This window comes from Podarcis raffonei, chromosome 1, assembly GCF_027172205.1.
Source record: "Podarcis raffonei isolate rPodRaf1 chromosome 1, rPodRaf1.pri, whole genome shotgun sequence".
Classification (NCBI taxonomy): Eukaryota; Metazoa; Chordata; class Lepidosauria; order Squamata; family Lacertidae; genus Podarcis; species Podarcis raffonei.
The window spans coordinates 21,499,048-21,514,180 of NC_070602.1; the positions used below are offsets into that span (position 1 = coordinate 21,499,048).

Below are 15,133 nucleotides of genomic sequence, written 5' to 3' on the forward strand. Positions count from 1 at the left end.
GTAAATAACTCTGTCTTCTTCTTTTTTTGATTTCTTTGTTTCTGATCTTTGTTACTTCTTTATTTTTTATTATAAATTTTCTATTTTATATAATTTTCTTTTTTTACCTGTTAAGAGATAGTACATAATGTCTGTATAGACATGCAATTTTTTTAATCAATAAAGAGATGAATTTTTTTAAAAAATGTCTACTATGTGCAATAGTCTCTAGCAAGATCCCCAAAGTAACAGTTCCACAACTAGTCAGGTAAAAAGATAAGACTCCACACATGAGGAGATATTTTGTTACGGATTTTTTGAACAAAGATTTGCCAGGCTGCAACTTTTCCACATGTGCAGCCCTCCTGAGGCAGGCTTTTCATCGAGGGACAATGCAGAGCTGATAGGGCCGAGGGAAGTTGCTTATGCCACTCAACACCGGTGTCAGATCGATGTCCTTGGGGTCAATGATGGACTTCAGAGTGAAGTTCTGTAATATGGTGGTCAAGAACAAGAAGATCTCCATACGGGCCAGACCTTCCCCCGCACATATCCGCTTCCCTGCAAAGGAAACTCAAAGTGTAAGATGCATAACAACCACTTTGGCTGTTACAGAGAAAATAACAATCATGCCAAAGGAGCAAAGGTGCTGCTCCAGAACAGCTCCTGGGAGAGTCACTCTTTCCACCATTTCTTTTGCTTCAGCTGGCCACAGGAAAGGTGCAAGGAGTTCTGATGGACCCAGAAGCCTCTGCCCCTCCCTCACAAACTGGCAGCCCTTCCAGTTTAGGCTGCAGGAGGAAGGAGGTTCCCCCTCATTGCCCCAACGCCAGCCGATTAGGGAGACGGGAAAGACCTGAGCTGGCCAAGACTGCAGCCTACTGAGGAAGCAGAGCTCTTACCTGCTGAGAAAGGCATGAAATAGTCGCTCTTCCTGAAGGTGCCATCTTTGTGCAAGAAATGTCCTGGGTCAAATTCTTTGGGGTTTGGAAATTCTTTGCTGTCATGTAGCACAGATATCAGACTAGGATATATGGTAGTGCCCTGCAGAGAGTGCAAAGAAATGGGCTAGATGGCCATGACAACCAATTAATGGTGTGGGAAGGCACTAACAGGAAGGAAGGTACTTTGTTGATACAGAAGAAGAATGGAGCAGCTTCAGAAGGCAATAGGGTGTTTAAAACGAAGTCCAGGCTTCAAGATGCCCAGCTACGCTTTAGGAGTTGAGCTAAACTACTTCCCTTGCTTGTACATAAGAAGAGAAGAAAAGCTCTGCTGGATCAGTCCAGTGGCCCCATCTGGTCCAGCATCCTGTTTTCATGGTGTCCAACCAAACGCCCATGGGAAGCCCTTAAACATAATCTAAACAAGGCAGCACTCTCAATTCCTGTGGTTTTCACCCACTGGTATTCAGAAGCATGCCGCCTCTCACCATGGAGGTAGAATATAGCCATCATGGCTAGCAGCCTCCTATTACTACTTAGAGCCTTGAAAAGAGCTGACCTTTGGAATGACATATTGTCTGAACGGTGTGTCTTTGAGTACTGCATGAGGGCCGCTCAGTGGGGCAATAGAGATGAACCTCTGGATCTCATGGATGACAGCATCTGTGTAAGGCATTTCCCCATGATCTGCAATGCAAGGACTTCGTGATCGGCCAATAACTCGGTCAATTTCTTCATGCACTTTCTCTGCAATGGGAAGAATGAGGTTTAACACCAGTGCAGGAAACATTACAGAAGAAATTGAAACTCAGTTGGAATGGTTGCAAGGCCCTGCACATTTTGGAGCTTTGAATTGTTTTCTGATTCCAACTTTCTACTAACTCGTCACCACAGGCAAGTTATTGTAGCTCACCTTCAGCAATCCATCTGTAAACAGGGAAACATAATAACTGCAATTATTTATATATTAATTTAATTTCTATCCCAAAGGAGCCCAGCGGGACAAAAGCTTTAGGGATGTTACAGGAGCAAGTGATGGTCCAGCTTAGAGAGATTCCTATTGGAGGCACTGTCCTGCAGTGATTCTGATCCTTCCTGAGGGCCCTTTGGCCCCTGGCCCTTGTGTTGTGCCTTTGTCTAAAGCAGTGGTGTCCAAACGTTTTCCAAAGAGGGCCAGATTGGATGAAGTAAAGGGGCCGACCAAAGGGCCAACCAAAGTCATGGACCTTTTTTTAGGATTTTACCCCAGGAAATAAACTGCCACTGGGGCAGCAGGCCGGATTAGGTCCCCAAAATGGACTTTGGACATGCTTGGTCTAAAGGATCTGCACTGGCTGCCAGTACAATACTGAGCCAAATTCAAGTTGTTACTGTTTGCATATAAATCCTAGGGTTTGCAATTTGGTCAGCTATAAGAGCTCATCCACACTGCTGTTTTTGCTGGGATTTCTAGGCACGGGTCTGTGGTTACTAGGCACGGATCTGAGCATTTTGTCCACCCCCACTGTTGTCTCCAGGAAAGCCTTCTGTCTACTGCTGATGTCAGTCAGCGATGATTAACATTCAGCGATGAACAGTGGGTTTTCCTGGGGAAAGTGGCAGAACAACCACCTCTTGGACCTGTGACACATAAATCTGGGAAAGAACTAGAATAATAAGTACTAATAACGTATCTGTTTTACCTTGTATCTCTGGGTATTTGAGGAGGATCAGGAACCCGTATCGCAGTGTGGTGCTGGTGGTCTCTGTTCCAGCCCCAAACAAGTCAACTGTGCTTATGGTCAAGTTTTCAATGGTGAAATGGGATGCACTATTACCTTTTTCCTGCAGAAACACACAACACAGTCAGTGGAGTCAACTCAATTGTTCTGAGTACAACATAACAAGAATTTAACTGTGCCACTGGGACCAGCTCCCTTCCCAAGACACATCTTATCTCAAGTCTTTTTATAGCTCGTTCCTCTGGACATTCCTTGCCCAGAGGGCTAATCATTAGAAAGAACTTCCCACTTACTGGAGGAAGAAGTCAGCAATGGGAAATGAATCTACTCCAATGGGGTGTGAGCAGGAATCTCTTGCCTTGGCATTCCCCACAAGAAGCTGGATGGAAGTCTGCTGGTTGGGAAGCTTCAGGAGTGGCAGGAGAACCCACTTGGAGAGTTCTGTGAGTTTTCATGATTACCTGATCCATTTTCATAAGGAAGCAGTCGATAAAATCCCGAGGTGAGCTGGGGTCCAGAGTGGGCTTGTGTTCTTCAACCTCCTCCAAAACAAACTGTCTGAGTGCCAAGTTGTTTTTCAGCACTTTGTGGTGGGGCCCAGGGATGCATTTCATCAAAGAAGGAAAGATGTTGTAGAGCTAGAAGAAACACCACAAAAGACCCGTTGGCACCAACCTCAGTCAGGGTTTGTCCACACTCGGGCTTCAGTATAACATTGGCCACTGTTGCCTTGTGTGCATTTCAACTCTGTGGTCCACACACCAGCATTTTCACTACCAATGCCTCCCAAATCTATGTAGATGTTCCCCATCTGCATTACTGGGTGGTGCTTCATTGAGTGTACTGCATTGTATTATCTTCCCTTCCCCTCAATTAGTGCTTTCCTACCCTCTACCTAATGTTTGTTGAGGTCATATTCAGATTTTTTTTTTTAATTTCACCTATGTGTACCTTTAGAAAAATCTGAAAAATCATGCAACATTCCCCCCACCCCCGCTGCCAAAACCGCAACAGCTGGGTAGGAAGCTGTCTTATATTATTATTATTATTTTATTATTATCATTTATTGAATTTATACCCACAGGTCTCAGGGCGGTTCACAGACTAAAATCAAAATATAAAACCACAAAATGCATAATCAAAATAAGAACAACAACCCAATTACCCCCCCCCCCAAAAAAAACTCCACATGTTAAAAGTTATATACTGAATGAGACCATTGTTCTCTCAAGGTCAGTACTGCCTATGGAGCTGCTCTGCTGGGTATCATTCAGGAGTCCCATTCCTAACTAGGGATGCTACTAGGAATTGACTCTGGGACCCTATATAAATAAGCCAAATGGTGTAAAGCTGAGCTATGGGGTTACATACATATCTCTGAATTTAGTCCCATCTGCTCCTCCTGATGAAACCAGGCTGTGTACACATCGCTGGCTAAAAATGTAGCAAGGCAGGATAGATATGGATTGTGGCTAACATCATGTATTCAGTTACAGATAGGTAGCCGTGTTGGTCTGCCATAGTCAAAACAAAAAAAATTTTTTCCTTCCAGTAGCATCTTAAAGACCAACTAAGTTAGTTCTTGGTATGAGCTTTCATGTGCATGCACACTTCTTAAGATATCTGAAGAAGTGTGCATGCACACGAAAGCTCATACCAAGAACTAACTTAGTTGGTCTTTAAGGTGCTACTGGAAGGAAAAAAATTTTTTTGTTTTGATCATGTATTCACACCTTCTCAAACCAGTAGTGGAAGCACACTGGATGCAGAGGCAATGGCAGTGTATATACATCCCAAGTGATTAGTTCCAGTTATAAACTTGAGCCTGTGGGTTTTACTGGTTAAGCTTTACTTCCTACTCCACTGGGCTGCTGTTAAGTCAAACCTTGGTTACTAGACCCAGGTGCATTGTGTGCCTTGACTGGATCTCCACATTAAAAACATAAGAACATAAGAAGAGCCTATTGAATCAGGCCAGTGGCCCATCGTGCTGTCACAGTGGCTAACCAGTTACCTGTGGCAAGCCTGCAACTAGGACATTAACAGAAATATTAAGAGGCAGAGGCAGTATGGGCCATGAAGAAAGATATTTAAACAGCAGGAAAGTGGCCACACCCAGAGGCAGAATCTACATAAAATAAATATTCCACATGCAAGTAAACTTTAGACTTTGTGGAAAAGAATGCATTTAACCAGATGGCACCTACCTGTCCCCAAGGAGAGCTAAAAACCAGAAAGTTTTCATTTACTAAGCTTAGCATGGATAGGAACTTCTTGTCATTATAATCGTATCGTTTCCCAAAGATAATTGCACAAATGACATTGGAGATGGCGCAACTGAGTGAGAAGGTTGGATCCAAGGGCTTCTCTGGAAGAACAAGAAAAAAATAATTTATTTTTTTTATAATAATATTTATTAACATTTCAAGAAATTACAAACATAAGAAAGAAAATAATAAAACAAAAAAATTACAAAAAACTGAAAAATTAAAAATTAAAAACAAATCAATTTTTCCATAACTTATCTTTCATTTACTTGTTTCCTTGACTTCCTCACACCTCCCTTTTTTGTATTCTAGTTCAATTAGTTAATTCAGCAAATCCTTTCCATCTTTGTTTTTATCTTAATCATTTATCTTAATATGTTGTGCCTTTATATTCTCACCTGTTAACAACCATATTTACATACTCCTTTATAACATTACTGCTAACACCACATAACTTCATTCCAGCATCCTTCTAACATTCCTTAATTTTGCAATGTTTCTGTAGGTAGTCTTTAAACTTCTTCCAACCTTCTTCTACCGATTCTTCTCCCTGGTCTCGGATTCTGCCAGTCATTTCCGCCAATTCCGTGTAGTCCATCACCTTCATCTGCCATTCTTCCTTGGTGGGTAAATCTTGTGTCTTCCAATACTTTGCGATGAGTATTCTTGCTGCTGCTGTAGCGTACATAAAGAAAGTTCTGTCCTTCTTTAGCACCAATTGGCCAACCATGCCCAGGAGAAAGGCCTCTGGTTTCTTCAAAAAGGTATATTTAAATACCTTCTTCATTTCATTATAGATCATCTCCCAGAAAGCCTTAATCCTTGGGCACATCCACCAAAGATGAAAGAATGTACCAACAATCTCTTTACATTTCCAACATTTGTTATCAGGCAAATGATATATTTTTGCAAGCTTGACTGGTGTCATGTACCACCTGTATATCATTATCATAATATTCTCTCTTAAGGCATTACATGCCGTAAATTTCATACCTGTGGTCCATAACTGTTCCCAGTCAGCCAACATGATGTTATGTCCAACATCTTGTGCCCATTTAATCATAGCAGATTTCACCGTTTCATCCTGAGTGTTCCATTTCAACAGCAAGTTATACATTCTTGATAAAATCTTAGTTTTGGGATCTAACAGTTCTGTTTCCAATTTTGATTTTTCCACCTGGAAGCCAATTTTCTTGTCCAAATTGTATGCCTCCATTATTTGATAATAATGAAGCCAATCTCGCACTTTGTCTTTTAGTTTCTCAAAGCTCTGCAATTTCAATTTGTCTCCCTCTTGTTCCAAAATTTCCCAATATTTCGGCCATTTGGCCTCCACATTGAGCTTTTTCTGAGCCTTCGCTTCCATCGGTGACAACCACCTTGGGGTTTTATTTTCAAGCAAGTCTTTATATCTTGTCCAAACATTAAACAATGCTTTCCTGACAATATGGTTTTTAAATGCTTTATGTGCTTTGACCTTATCATACCACAAATATGCATGCCACCCAAATACATTGTTGAAACCTTCCAACTCCAAAATGTCTGTGTTTTCAAGAAGCAGCCATTCTCCCAGCCAGCAAAATGCGGCTGATTCATAGTAAAGTTTAAGGTCTGGCAGGGCAAATCCACCTCTTTCTTTTGCATCAGTTAGTATTTTAAATTTTATTCTGGGTTTCTTGCCCTGCCAGACAAATCTAGAAATATCTCTCTGCCACTTCTTGAAACAATCCATTTTATCCAAAATTTGCAGTGTTTGAAACAAAAACAAAATTCTTGGCAATACATTCATTTTTATCACAGTGATTAAGGACATAACATAGGACTTCCGGGTTGGCGCCTCTGGCAATTGCGGAGCTCCTCCGATCGGGAGGAACTTGCTCCGTGAAAAGCAGGGTCTAACCGCCACGGCGAAGGCGGAGACCCATAGAAATCACAGGCGGGAGAAGCCTGTGAACTTGGGATTCGGCTGGCACCTCTTGCGCCTCCCCTACTCGCGGGGAAACCCTGTTTTGGGGATCCAGAGCGACGTGGGGTGAGTGGCGCGGTGCTTTGAATCGACTGCTTCTTTCACAGGTTTTAGGCAATAATCTAGTCTGGAATTTCTGAGTTGTCATTTCCTGGCTCCTGGCCTCAGTGGTCAGACAGGGAGCTGCCTTTCTCACAACAATTCTGGAGGCACGGGCATCTTCAGTGGCTATGAGTGGTTTCTTCCAAGGACTTTCCAAGGTGCTTTCTTCCAGCTTCAGCCAATATATCCTTAGATAGGAAAGAGTGACCACAGTGGTGCAGGCCTTGGTGAAGTCTAGACTAAAACTAGGGAATCTAAAGCACTTCAGATGCTGCTAGACTCTAACTTCTGGACCACTGTTGACTGTTGGGGCTGAAAGCAGGTGGAATTCAACAATATCTGCGGAGCACTCTTGCAGTTGATAGAGAAGCAGCAGCCGGGCTTTAGATGGAACTGGTCTGTGTCAGCATATTACACCCCTGCTGAAAGCTATGCATTGTTTGCCAGTACATTGACAAGGTAAGTTCAGTGCATTACTGGTGTGTATGAAGCCCTCAGTGACCTAGGACCAGGTGGTGGTTAATAATCTGTTGTAATATACCCCAGAATCTGTTGTGATGTTTAAGGGGGTCTGCTTGATAAGCCTATGTCGATGAAGGGCAGTGGCTACCCACCCTGCGTGTCCTGGAACTTTTCTAGCAGGAACTGTGCTTCCTCCTGGATCCTCTCCTCAATACTTTTCTTTCCCATGCCAAAGTTGCGCAGGGTGGTAAGGATAAAACGTCGGAGCTGCTTCCACATCTCCCCATTGCTGAATATAATTCCTGGAAAGCAGAAGAGCAAATGGGCATGAAGGAGATGGATGGACTGAAAGGGAGAGCAGAAGAAGCAGGTTGGAAGAGCAGGAGGCTCTTATTCTTGGCTCCAGACCACCTGGAGACTTGGTACTTTGGTGCCTCCTTATTCCATAATCAGTAGCTGGCCAGTCTTCTGATACATGCCCTTACTGTAAAATATATGTGTTTAATGTGCATAACATGCTATGTTTGTGTGTGTTGTGTATGAAACGTAGTAGAGGTTTGCATTTGCAGAATGTCCATTTTTGCAGCTAAAGCTTAAAAAGAGGTTTCAATGTTTTGATATTTATGTTAACTGATAATTCATCTCTTGGAGCCTGGGTCTCTCTCTGAAGCTGCCAGTATAATTAAGAAGCAATAGTTCTTGGACTATATTAACCAGAAAGAACTTAAAGAAAACTGGACTACATTGCTAGTTGTTTAAGTGAAATGTGTTGATTTGTATTTATTTGTTTTCTTGATAACAAATTTATAGATAGTTTGCAGTAACTTTGAAACACTTACTGCCCACACCAGAATTACCCCAGACCATTATTTTTAAAGGCTAGAGACTCATTCAATCCTTCTTTAATTTTTGGTGCTTGCTCTAAACCAAAGGTGGAGCTAGCTGCTCCAGCATATATATAGCTATGCCATTAAAAGGCTGCTAATTATCTATTGCTACTGTCCAGTGGGAACATTAATTAGGAATGTTTATCTCAAGATGCAATGACTTGTCTTTGCAACCTTTTTTCAACAAATCTATAACAAATCTATAACAAATTTATAGATAGTTTGCAGTAACTTTGAAACTCTTTCTTGGTGTGGAGAGCTTATTGATTCACAAAATCCAGGCCAGGGAATTCTGCTCACATAACTCTCACACTTACTGCCCACACCAGAATTGCCCCAGACCATTATTTTTAAAGGCTAGAGACTCATTCAATCCTGTTTTAATTTTTGGTGCTTCCTCTAAACCAGAGGCGGAGCTAGCTGCTCCGGCACCTGGAGTGGCCTGTGTGGGCAGGGGTAAGCACCCTTGGGTGTAAGGCGGCGCACGGCGCCGGGGACCTTCCGGCGGGTGCCAGCGGCAACGCACATCCCAGTGGGGTGCCACCTGTGGCGATATCACTCCCCTCAGGGATTGCACCCAGGGCGGCCAGCACCCACCACACCCACCTTTCTCCGCTACTGCCCTAGATATTGCTTAAGTACTTTTATGAGATGGCTCATTTCTCTCTTAAATGGCAATGCCCAATATATAGCTATGTCATTAAAAGGCTGCTAATTATCTATTGCTACTGTCCTTTGGGAACATTAATTAGGAATGTTTATCTCAAGATTCAATGACTTGTCTTTGCAAACTTTTTTGCTTTATTTTCATGAATAGAGGGATTTTCCTGTGTCCCCCCCTCCACTGGTCAACCAGCATAAAATACCTAATCCCTTGTTGACATCATCAGCTAATGGCAGGCTTCCCCTGGCAGCAAATTCATCTCCACGGTCGATCAGCGCTTCTTTCACTGCATCATAGCCATGCAGCACCACAACCCGTTCTGTTCCAAAATACATTGTGAACACAGAGCCATACTTCTCACCAAACTGGAAAAAAGATAGAGAAGGACACACATCTAGGTGGGTTTGCGGATTAGGAGAGAGTCATATAGCTGATGTAGAGCCCCGCTGCCCCCAGACTCACTATGGGGATCTGAACCACTGACTCTTAATAACATACAGAAGAGTTCTGCAGCTAGATCAGGCCGAAGGCCAACTAGTCCACAACTGTTATCACAGTGGCCAACACAGTTCTTCTGGGAAGCTCAAAAACAAGACCTGAGTGCAATAGCACGCTCCCCTCCTGCAGGTCCCTGGAACTGGTGGAGGTTCAGCATCATCACTAGCAGCTATGGGTAGCTTTATCTTCAATGAATTTTGTCTTAACAAAATTCCACAGTGAATTCCACAGTTTCAATATGCACTGTATGAGGAACTACTATCTTGCGTGTGTTGTAAATCTTCCAACACTCAGCTTTAATTGAAGACTCCAAGTTTTAGCATTACAGACCCTTCAAGTGTCCCTATTTTCCAGGGACATCCCTGATTTAGAGAAGCCATCCCAGTTTGATCACAGAATGTCCTTAGGCTGTCCCTATTTTCATTGGAGAAATGTTGGAGGGTATAGAGTTATCCGACCCCCTCTGAAGGCAATCCTGAATAGGGAAGTGTTTTTTTGTTTAATTTCTAATGTTTTCATTATGTTTTTATATATGTTGGAAGCTGTCCAGAGTGGCTGGGGCAACCCAGTAAGGTTTGTGGGCTATAGTAAAATTATCGTTATGGAATGGGATATCCCTATTTTCACTGGAGAAATGTTGGAGGGTATGGCATTATGAGAGGGGGGTAAAAGTGTTTTCCCGTCTACTTTCTCTATACCGTGAATATGATTATACTGCTCTGTTATGTCTCCCTCACACTTATTTTTCTAAGGGAATTCTTAAAGTACCTTCCAACCAAGCACATTCTGGGGAAAATAAAGGAGCAGCTTTTCGAAATACAAGAAGACTATGAACTCCCCACTGTCCAGCAGAGGCTAAGAATGTTCAGAGGGCAAAAATGCCCAAACCATCCATGTGTGGAGGGAGAATTGGACCCGCCCCGCCCCCTGTCTCTAATATAGTATGAAAATTGCACTATTGCTTTTTAAAGTTCGTTACTCAGAAGGGGGCTTTATGCCTTTTATTTTAAGGATAAAACAATAAAATGCAATAAATCAACCCCCTTTGTGGAGTTGTGGGACCTGCTCAAAGTCCACCTCTTTTCTGTGGATCCTTTGGGACAAGTCCCTGCTCCCCATCCCTGCCAATGTAGCCAAGCGCAAGTCCATGCCACTGAAATCACAGCGATTCTGCTATTCTTTTCCTCTGGTCTGGATGCCTCCCCTCCCTCTTTTGCCTCTCCTCTGTCAAAGTGCAGAGTCTGTTGCCTTATACTCTGCAAATGTGCCCTGCACACAGATGGTACCATCTATAAATAAACAAACTGACAATGGATAGTCCCCTTCCAAAAGAGTCAGACGGAAAGAGGCTTGCAAACAGGTAACGGTCATCAACAGACAGCTGTTGAGGAAGGTGCTCATCTTTGGCGTACCTCCTGGAGAACCTGGGCCAGGTTGTTGGTCTTCAACTGCAGAGCGTTCCCTACGATGGGCAGTGGAGGTGGGCCAGGTGGCAGCTGCTTTGCATTCTCTGGCGTTCTGCTCCTGACTGCAAGGAAAACAAGGCAAGAGATACATATGATCATCAAAATCGTCACTGTCCCTAGAGGCTCCATGGCACCAGCTAACAGTGACTGAAATGACTCTAGACGAATTTATTTGCTTTCCAATTTTATATACTCTGAGGAGGTCACATATACATGGATTTTCACCAATAGGAATTCTAGGTTTCTCTGAGTAAATGAGATTAGCCATTAAGTAGATAAGGTTGTATAATCAAGAAATGAACTTCTCTGAACTTCAGTCTGTATCCTTTTTCTTCATTGATTAGTAAGGCAATGATAACGGCATTACTGAGCACAAGGTCTGCAATGTAAGGCAAACCAGGAGTCAGGTTTTTTTCTGCCAAACATGGTAATGTAGCCTTGAGGCAAATGGTTCTGCTTCTAAGGTGCTTTCAGGACCAGGTTCCTGCAGGAGAGCTTCTTGTATAGTCTGAGTGCTTGGTTGGAGGTTTCTTGCACCTCAGATGCCCACATATGTGAAATAAAATTGAAATAAACTTGAAGGCAGGTCCATAATGGAACTCAGCCTTAGCACAAATACATCCCTGTTAGGAGACCTTGCAGCTTGGGTGAATTAGACTGAGAAGTTTACACACAGTTTCTGGATTTCTACAGCTTTATTCATGCAGGAACAAAATTATCTTGGCAAGAACGATTTACAGGATGAGTAGAGATAAAAAGAGAGAGCAATAGCAGGCATCTTATCAGGAGAGAACAACAAAATGCTTTTACAGGTGGAGTTAACTTAGAAAAAGACTACGAACAAATGCTGGCTTGCTTGCTACACAAACAGTGCTCTTGTGTGGTTTAAAGTAATACATGCATTAGCTAGAGGTTCAGGAGAAGGATGTTTATTTGCTTTCCCCCAACAATCCCATCTAGCACTACCCACTAATGTGGACAGGACACACCAAGATAGATTTTGGAAACATAAACCTGGAAGTGCTTTTGTATTGATGAGACACACTAATGTGCTCATCAATACAGTGACTCACATGTGCCCTAGTGCGGACAAAACCATGGTCACTAGTGTACATGGTGACACAGAACATTAACTTCTTGTTTTCATTTAGTCCAGTTCTTCCATCCACCTCTGGAAATAATAATATAATAATAATAATAATTTATTATTTATACCCCGCCCATCTGGCTGGGCTTCCCCAGCCACTCTGGGCGGCTTCCAAAAGAATATTAAAATACATCAAGCATTAAAAGCTTTCCTTAACAGGGCTGCCTTCAGATGTCTTCTAAAAGCCTGGTAGTTGTTGTTCTCTTTGACATCTGGTGGGAGGGTGTTCCACAGGGAAGGCGCCACTACCGAGAAGGCCCTCTGCCTGGTTCCCTGTAACTTGGCTTCTCGCAGTGAGGGAACTGCCAGAAGGCCCTCGGTGCTGGACCTCAGTGTCCGGGTAGAACGATGTACAAGTATTTAGTACAAGAGGGGAGCATGCAGATGATGGAAGCCTGCCAAGTTATTTATTTAAAGTATTGAGTGGTCCCCTTTTAAGGGGTAGCTCCGAAAACAGGAGTGATCATATCCTCAAGCATTTCAAAAAAACGATGTCAAAAAGAAGAGAGTAAATATCCCGTTGTGTATATTAGCTGGCCTTTTTACACTGATTCACAGCTTAAAAATACTCCTGGAACAAGTTATAGACATCCATAAAATTATTGTAATTAGCGGGGATAATATCTCCCTTATACCAATGTTAAATTCTCTTTCAAACTGACTTGTCAGTTCAGTTTGCATAAACTTATTTGAACTCATGGTTCAGTTCATAAACCAAAGTGCACCAGGTTTTCTTGCCAACAACTGTTGCTGCTCTGTGTGTTTTGTGTCTGTTGTGACGTGGGGTTTGTGATTTCAGCTCTCTTGACATAATATGCTGGAGACAGTTCTGTAGTAACACTTCTTTATTAAAGCAAACAAGACTGAGAACTGAGGAGGGGAGAGCTACATTTATAGGGACAGGGAACTAGCTAGAAGGGATACATTTTGGAGGGAACAATATCAGGCAATCACAGTCCTGCCTTTTGGAGGAAACCAATAAGACAGAGGATCCAAATACAGCAGCTTAAATGAACCAATAGTAGCTGTACCCTCTGGAACCAAAAGGCAGTTACTTTACCCTAATGCACATACAGACAATAATAATACAGATATAAAATCCTTTGACTCAATACACAACAGTGTCAATCTCCTGTCAGTGCAGATCACAGAAGTTCAGCCCATTCTAGCCACAGCTGGGACACTTTATGGCTGCTCTGCAGAAAGAGGCCTACTCAGTTCACCAGAGTTCAGATTGCATAAACAGTTTCTTTGCCAGAGCAACTGGTGAGGCGGTAAAGCTTCTGCCTTACAAGCACATGGTCCCAGGTTCAAGACCCGTTATCTCTCGGTAGGGGCCTGAAGAGCCCTGTGACTCGGGATAAGCCAGCTTCTTACATTCCTGTGTCAGGGTAAGGCACCACGATCTGATTATTATAAAGGCAGTACAGGGGTACCTCGGGTTAAGTACGTAATTCGTTCTGGAGGTCCGTTCTTAACCTGGAGGGACGCAGGGGTACACATACCCCTAAACATTTTGTGAATCTAACGGGAGAAGAAACTAAAAAAATTAAAATATTTAATTTCTTCTCAGCGTGGTGAATCGGCAGTTCCGTTGCTACCCCTGATGGCAGCCTTTGGTCCATTTACTGCATTTATTTTTCCCAATTTGAACCATAAAATGGTGATTTTCTTGAGTCAAAATGAGAGTACACCTACACTATACTGAACAGAAATCGCGTGGCGGCGGCGAGAGGCCCCGTTAGATAAAGTGGTACCTCAGGTTAAGAACAGTTTCAGGTTAAGAACAGACCTTCAGAACGAACTAAGTTCTTAACCCGAGGTACCACTGTATATTGAATTCTTCCCTGCTTTGCACCATAAGGTCCCATGGCAGGTTACAGCAATCTAAAATATCAATATTAAGCAGTATAGTGTGGGTGTACTCTCATTTATACTCAAGAATTTTTTTTTAGTTTCTTCTCCCGTTAGATTCACAAAATGTTTAGGGGTATGCGTATCCCTGCGTTCCTCCAGAAAAAGCACTGTACAGTGGTACCTTGGGTTACAGACGCTTCAGGATACAGACTCTGCTAACCCAGAAATATTACCTCGGGTTAAGAAGTTTGCTTCAGGATGAGAACAGAAATCGTGCTCCGACGACCCGGCAACAGCAGGAGGCCCCATTAGCTAAAGTGATTCTTCAGGTTAGGAACAGTTTCAGGTTAAGAACGGACCTCCAGAACGAATTAAGTTCTTAACCCGAGGTACCACCGTACATTACTAATAATACTAATACTATGTTGTTGTTGTTGCCACCCATTCTGCATCTGAGGAAGTATGCCCTAGCAAATCTTATGTGGAGAGAGGCTCAGAACTCACAGGGTTAAGAAGTTCTGAGTGACGTCTCACATTCTGAGGTGGGGTTTTAGAATACTGAGGGGAGGGTTTTACTGCGTCTATCTGTGTGTGTTCTGCTCCTTGCGAGAGAGCAGCGATGAGTGAACTGTCGCCAGGATTTATAGCTGTTATGTTTTGCTAAGGAATAAAGACTTTAAAGATAAGGAGACAGCCTGCGTTTCAGACTGAGTTATTGCCCTCACACGACGTTCCTGCTTCTGTTCCGCTGTGTTTACGTGCTGCTGGAGTCGGAGGTCTCTGGGGGAAGAATCAGCGAGCCGCGCAGAAGAAGTGTGCCGGACCCCCCGGACTGGCTCAGGTTATGGGTCATCAGCAATTAAGATAAGCAACGTTCGTGCGTGTGAGAGACTGCAGCCAAAGGCCAGCTGATCAGACGCTGGGAAGGAAGACTGCAGTCAGAGTCGGCTGAGGAGCAGCCAAAGGCCAGCTAAGGAGTAGCTGGAGCCAGCTAGAGCGAAGGGAGCTCGCTGGGAAGGATCTGCTGGACCGGGAGGTGCTACTGTACCGTAAGTAGGCCGGGCCCCGGGGCAAGATGGCAGACAGCCATGAATCATACTCCGTCCCTTTTGAGAGGCTGGACGGCAAGAACTGGGAGGAGTGGAGTAGGAAGCTAAAGGCCTGGCTACAAGC

The 15,133-nt window shown here is 43.3% G+C and overlaps 1 protein-coding gene across 1 annotated transcript; it reads right to left on the bottom strand.

The window, feature by feature from the left end:
* Positions 1–90: 90 nt before the first annotated feature.
* On the bottom strand, positions 91–11,318 carry LOC128407593 (cytochrome P450 2C19-like). The gene is made up of 9 exons (XM_053376135.1): positions 10,903–11,318; positions 9,195–9,357; positions 7,594–7,743; positions 4,852–5,012; positions 3,106–3,282; positions 2,606–2,747; positions 1,483–1,670; positions 882–1,023; positions 91–540 (listed from the first exon to the last, which is right to left on the bottom strand). The coding sequence occupies exons 1-9, from the start codon at positions 11,083–11,085 to the stop codon at positions 359–361; spliced, it is 1,488 nt and encodes a 495-aa protein (XP_053232110.1). The 5' UTR covers positions 11,086–11,318; the 3' UTR covers positions 91–358.
* Between the last annotated feature and the right edge of the window lie 3,815 nt (positions 11,319–15,133).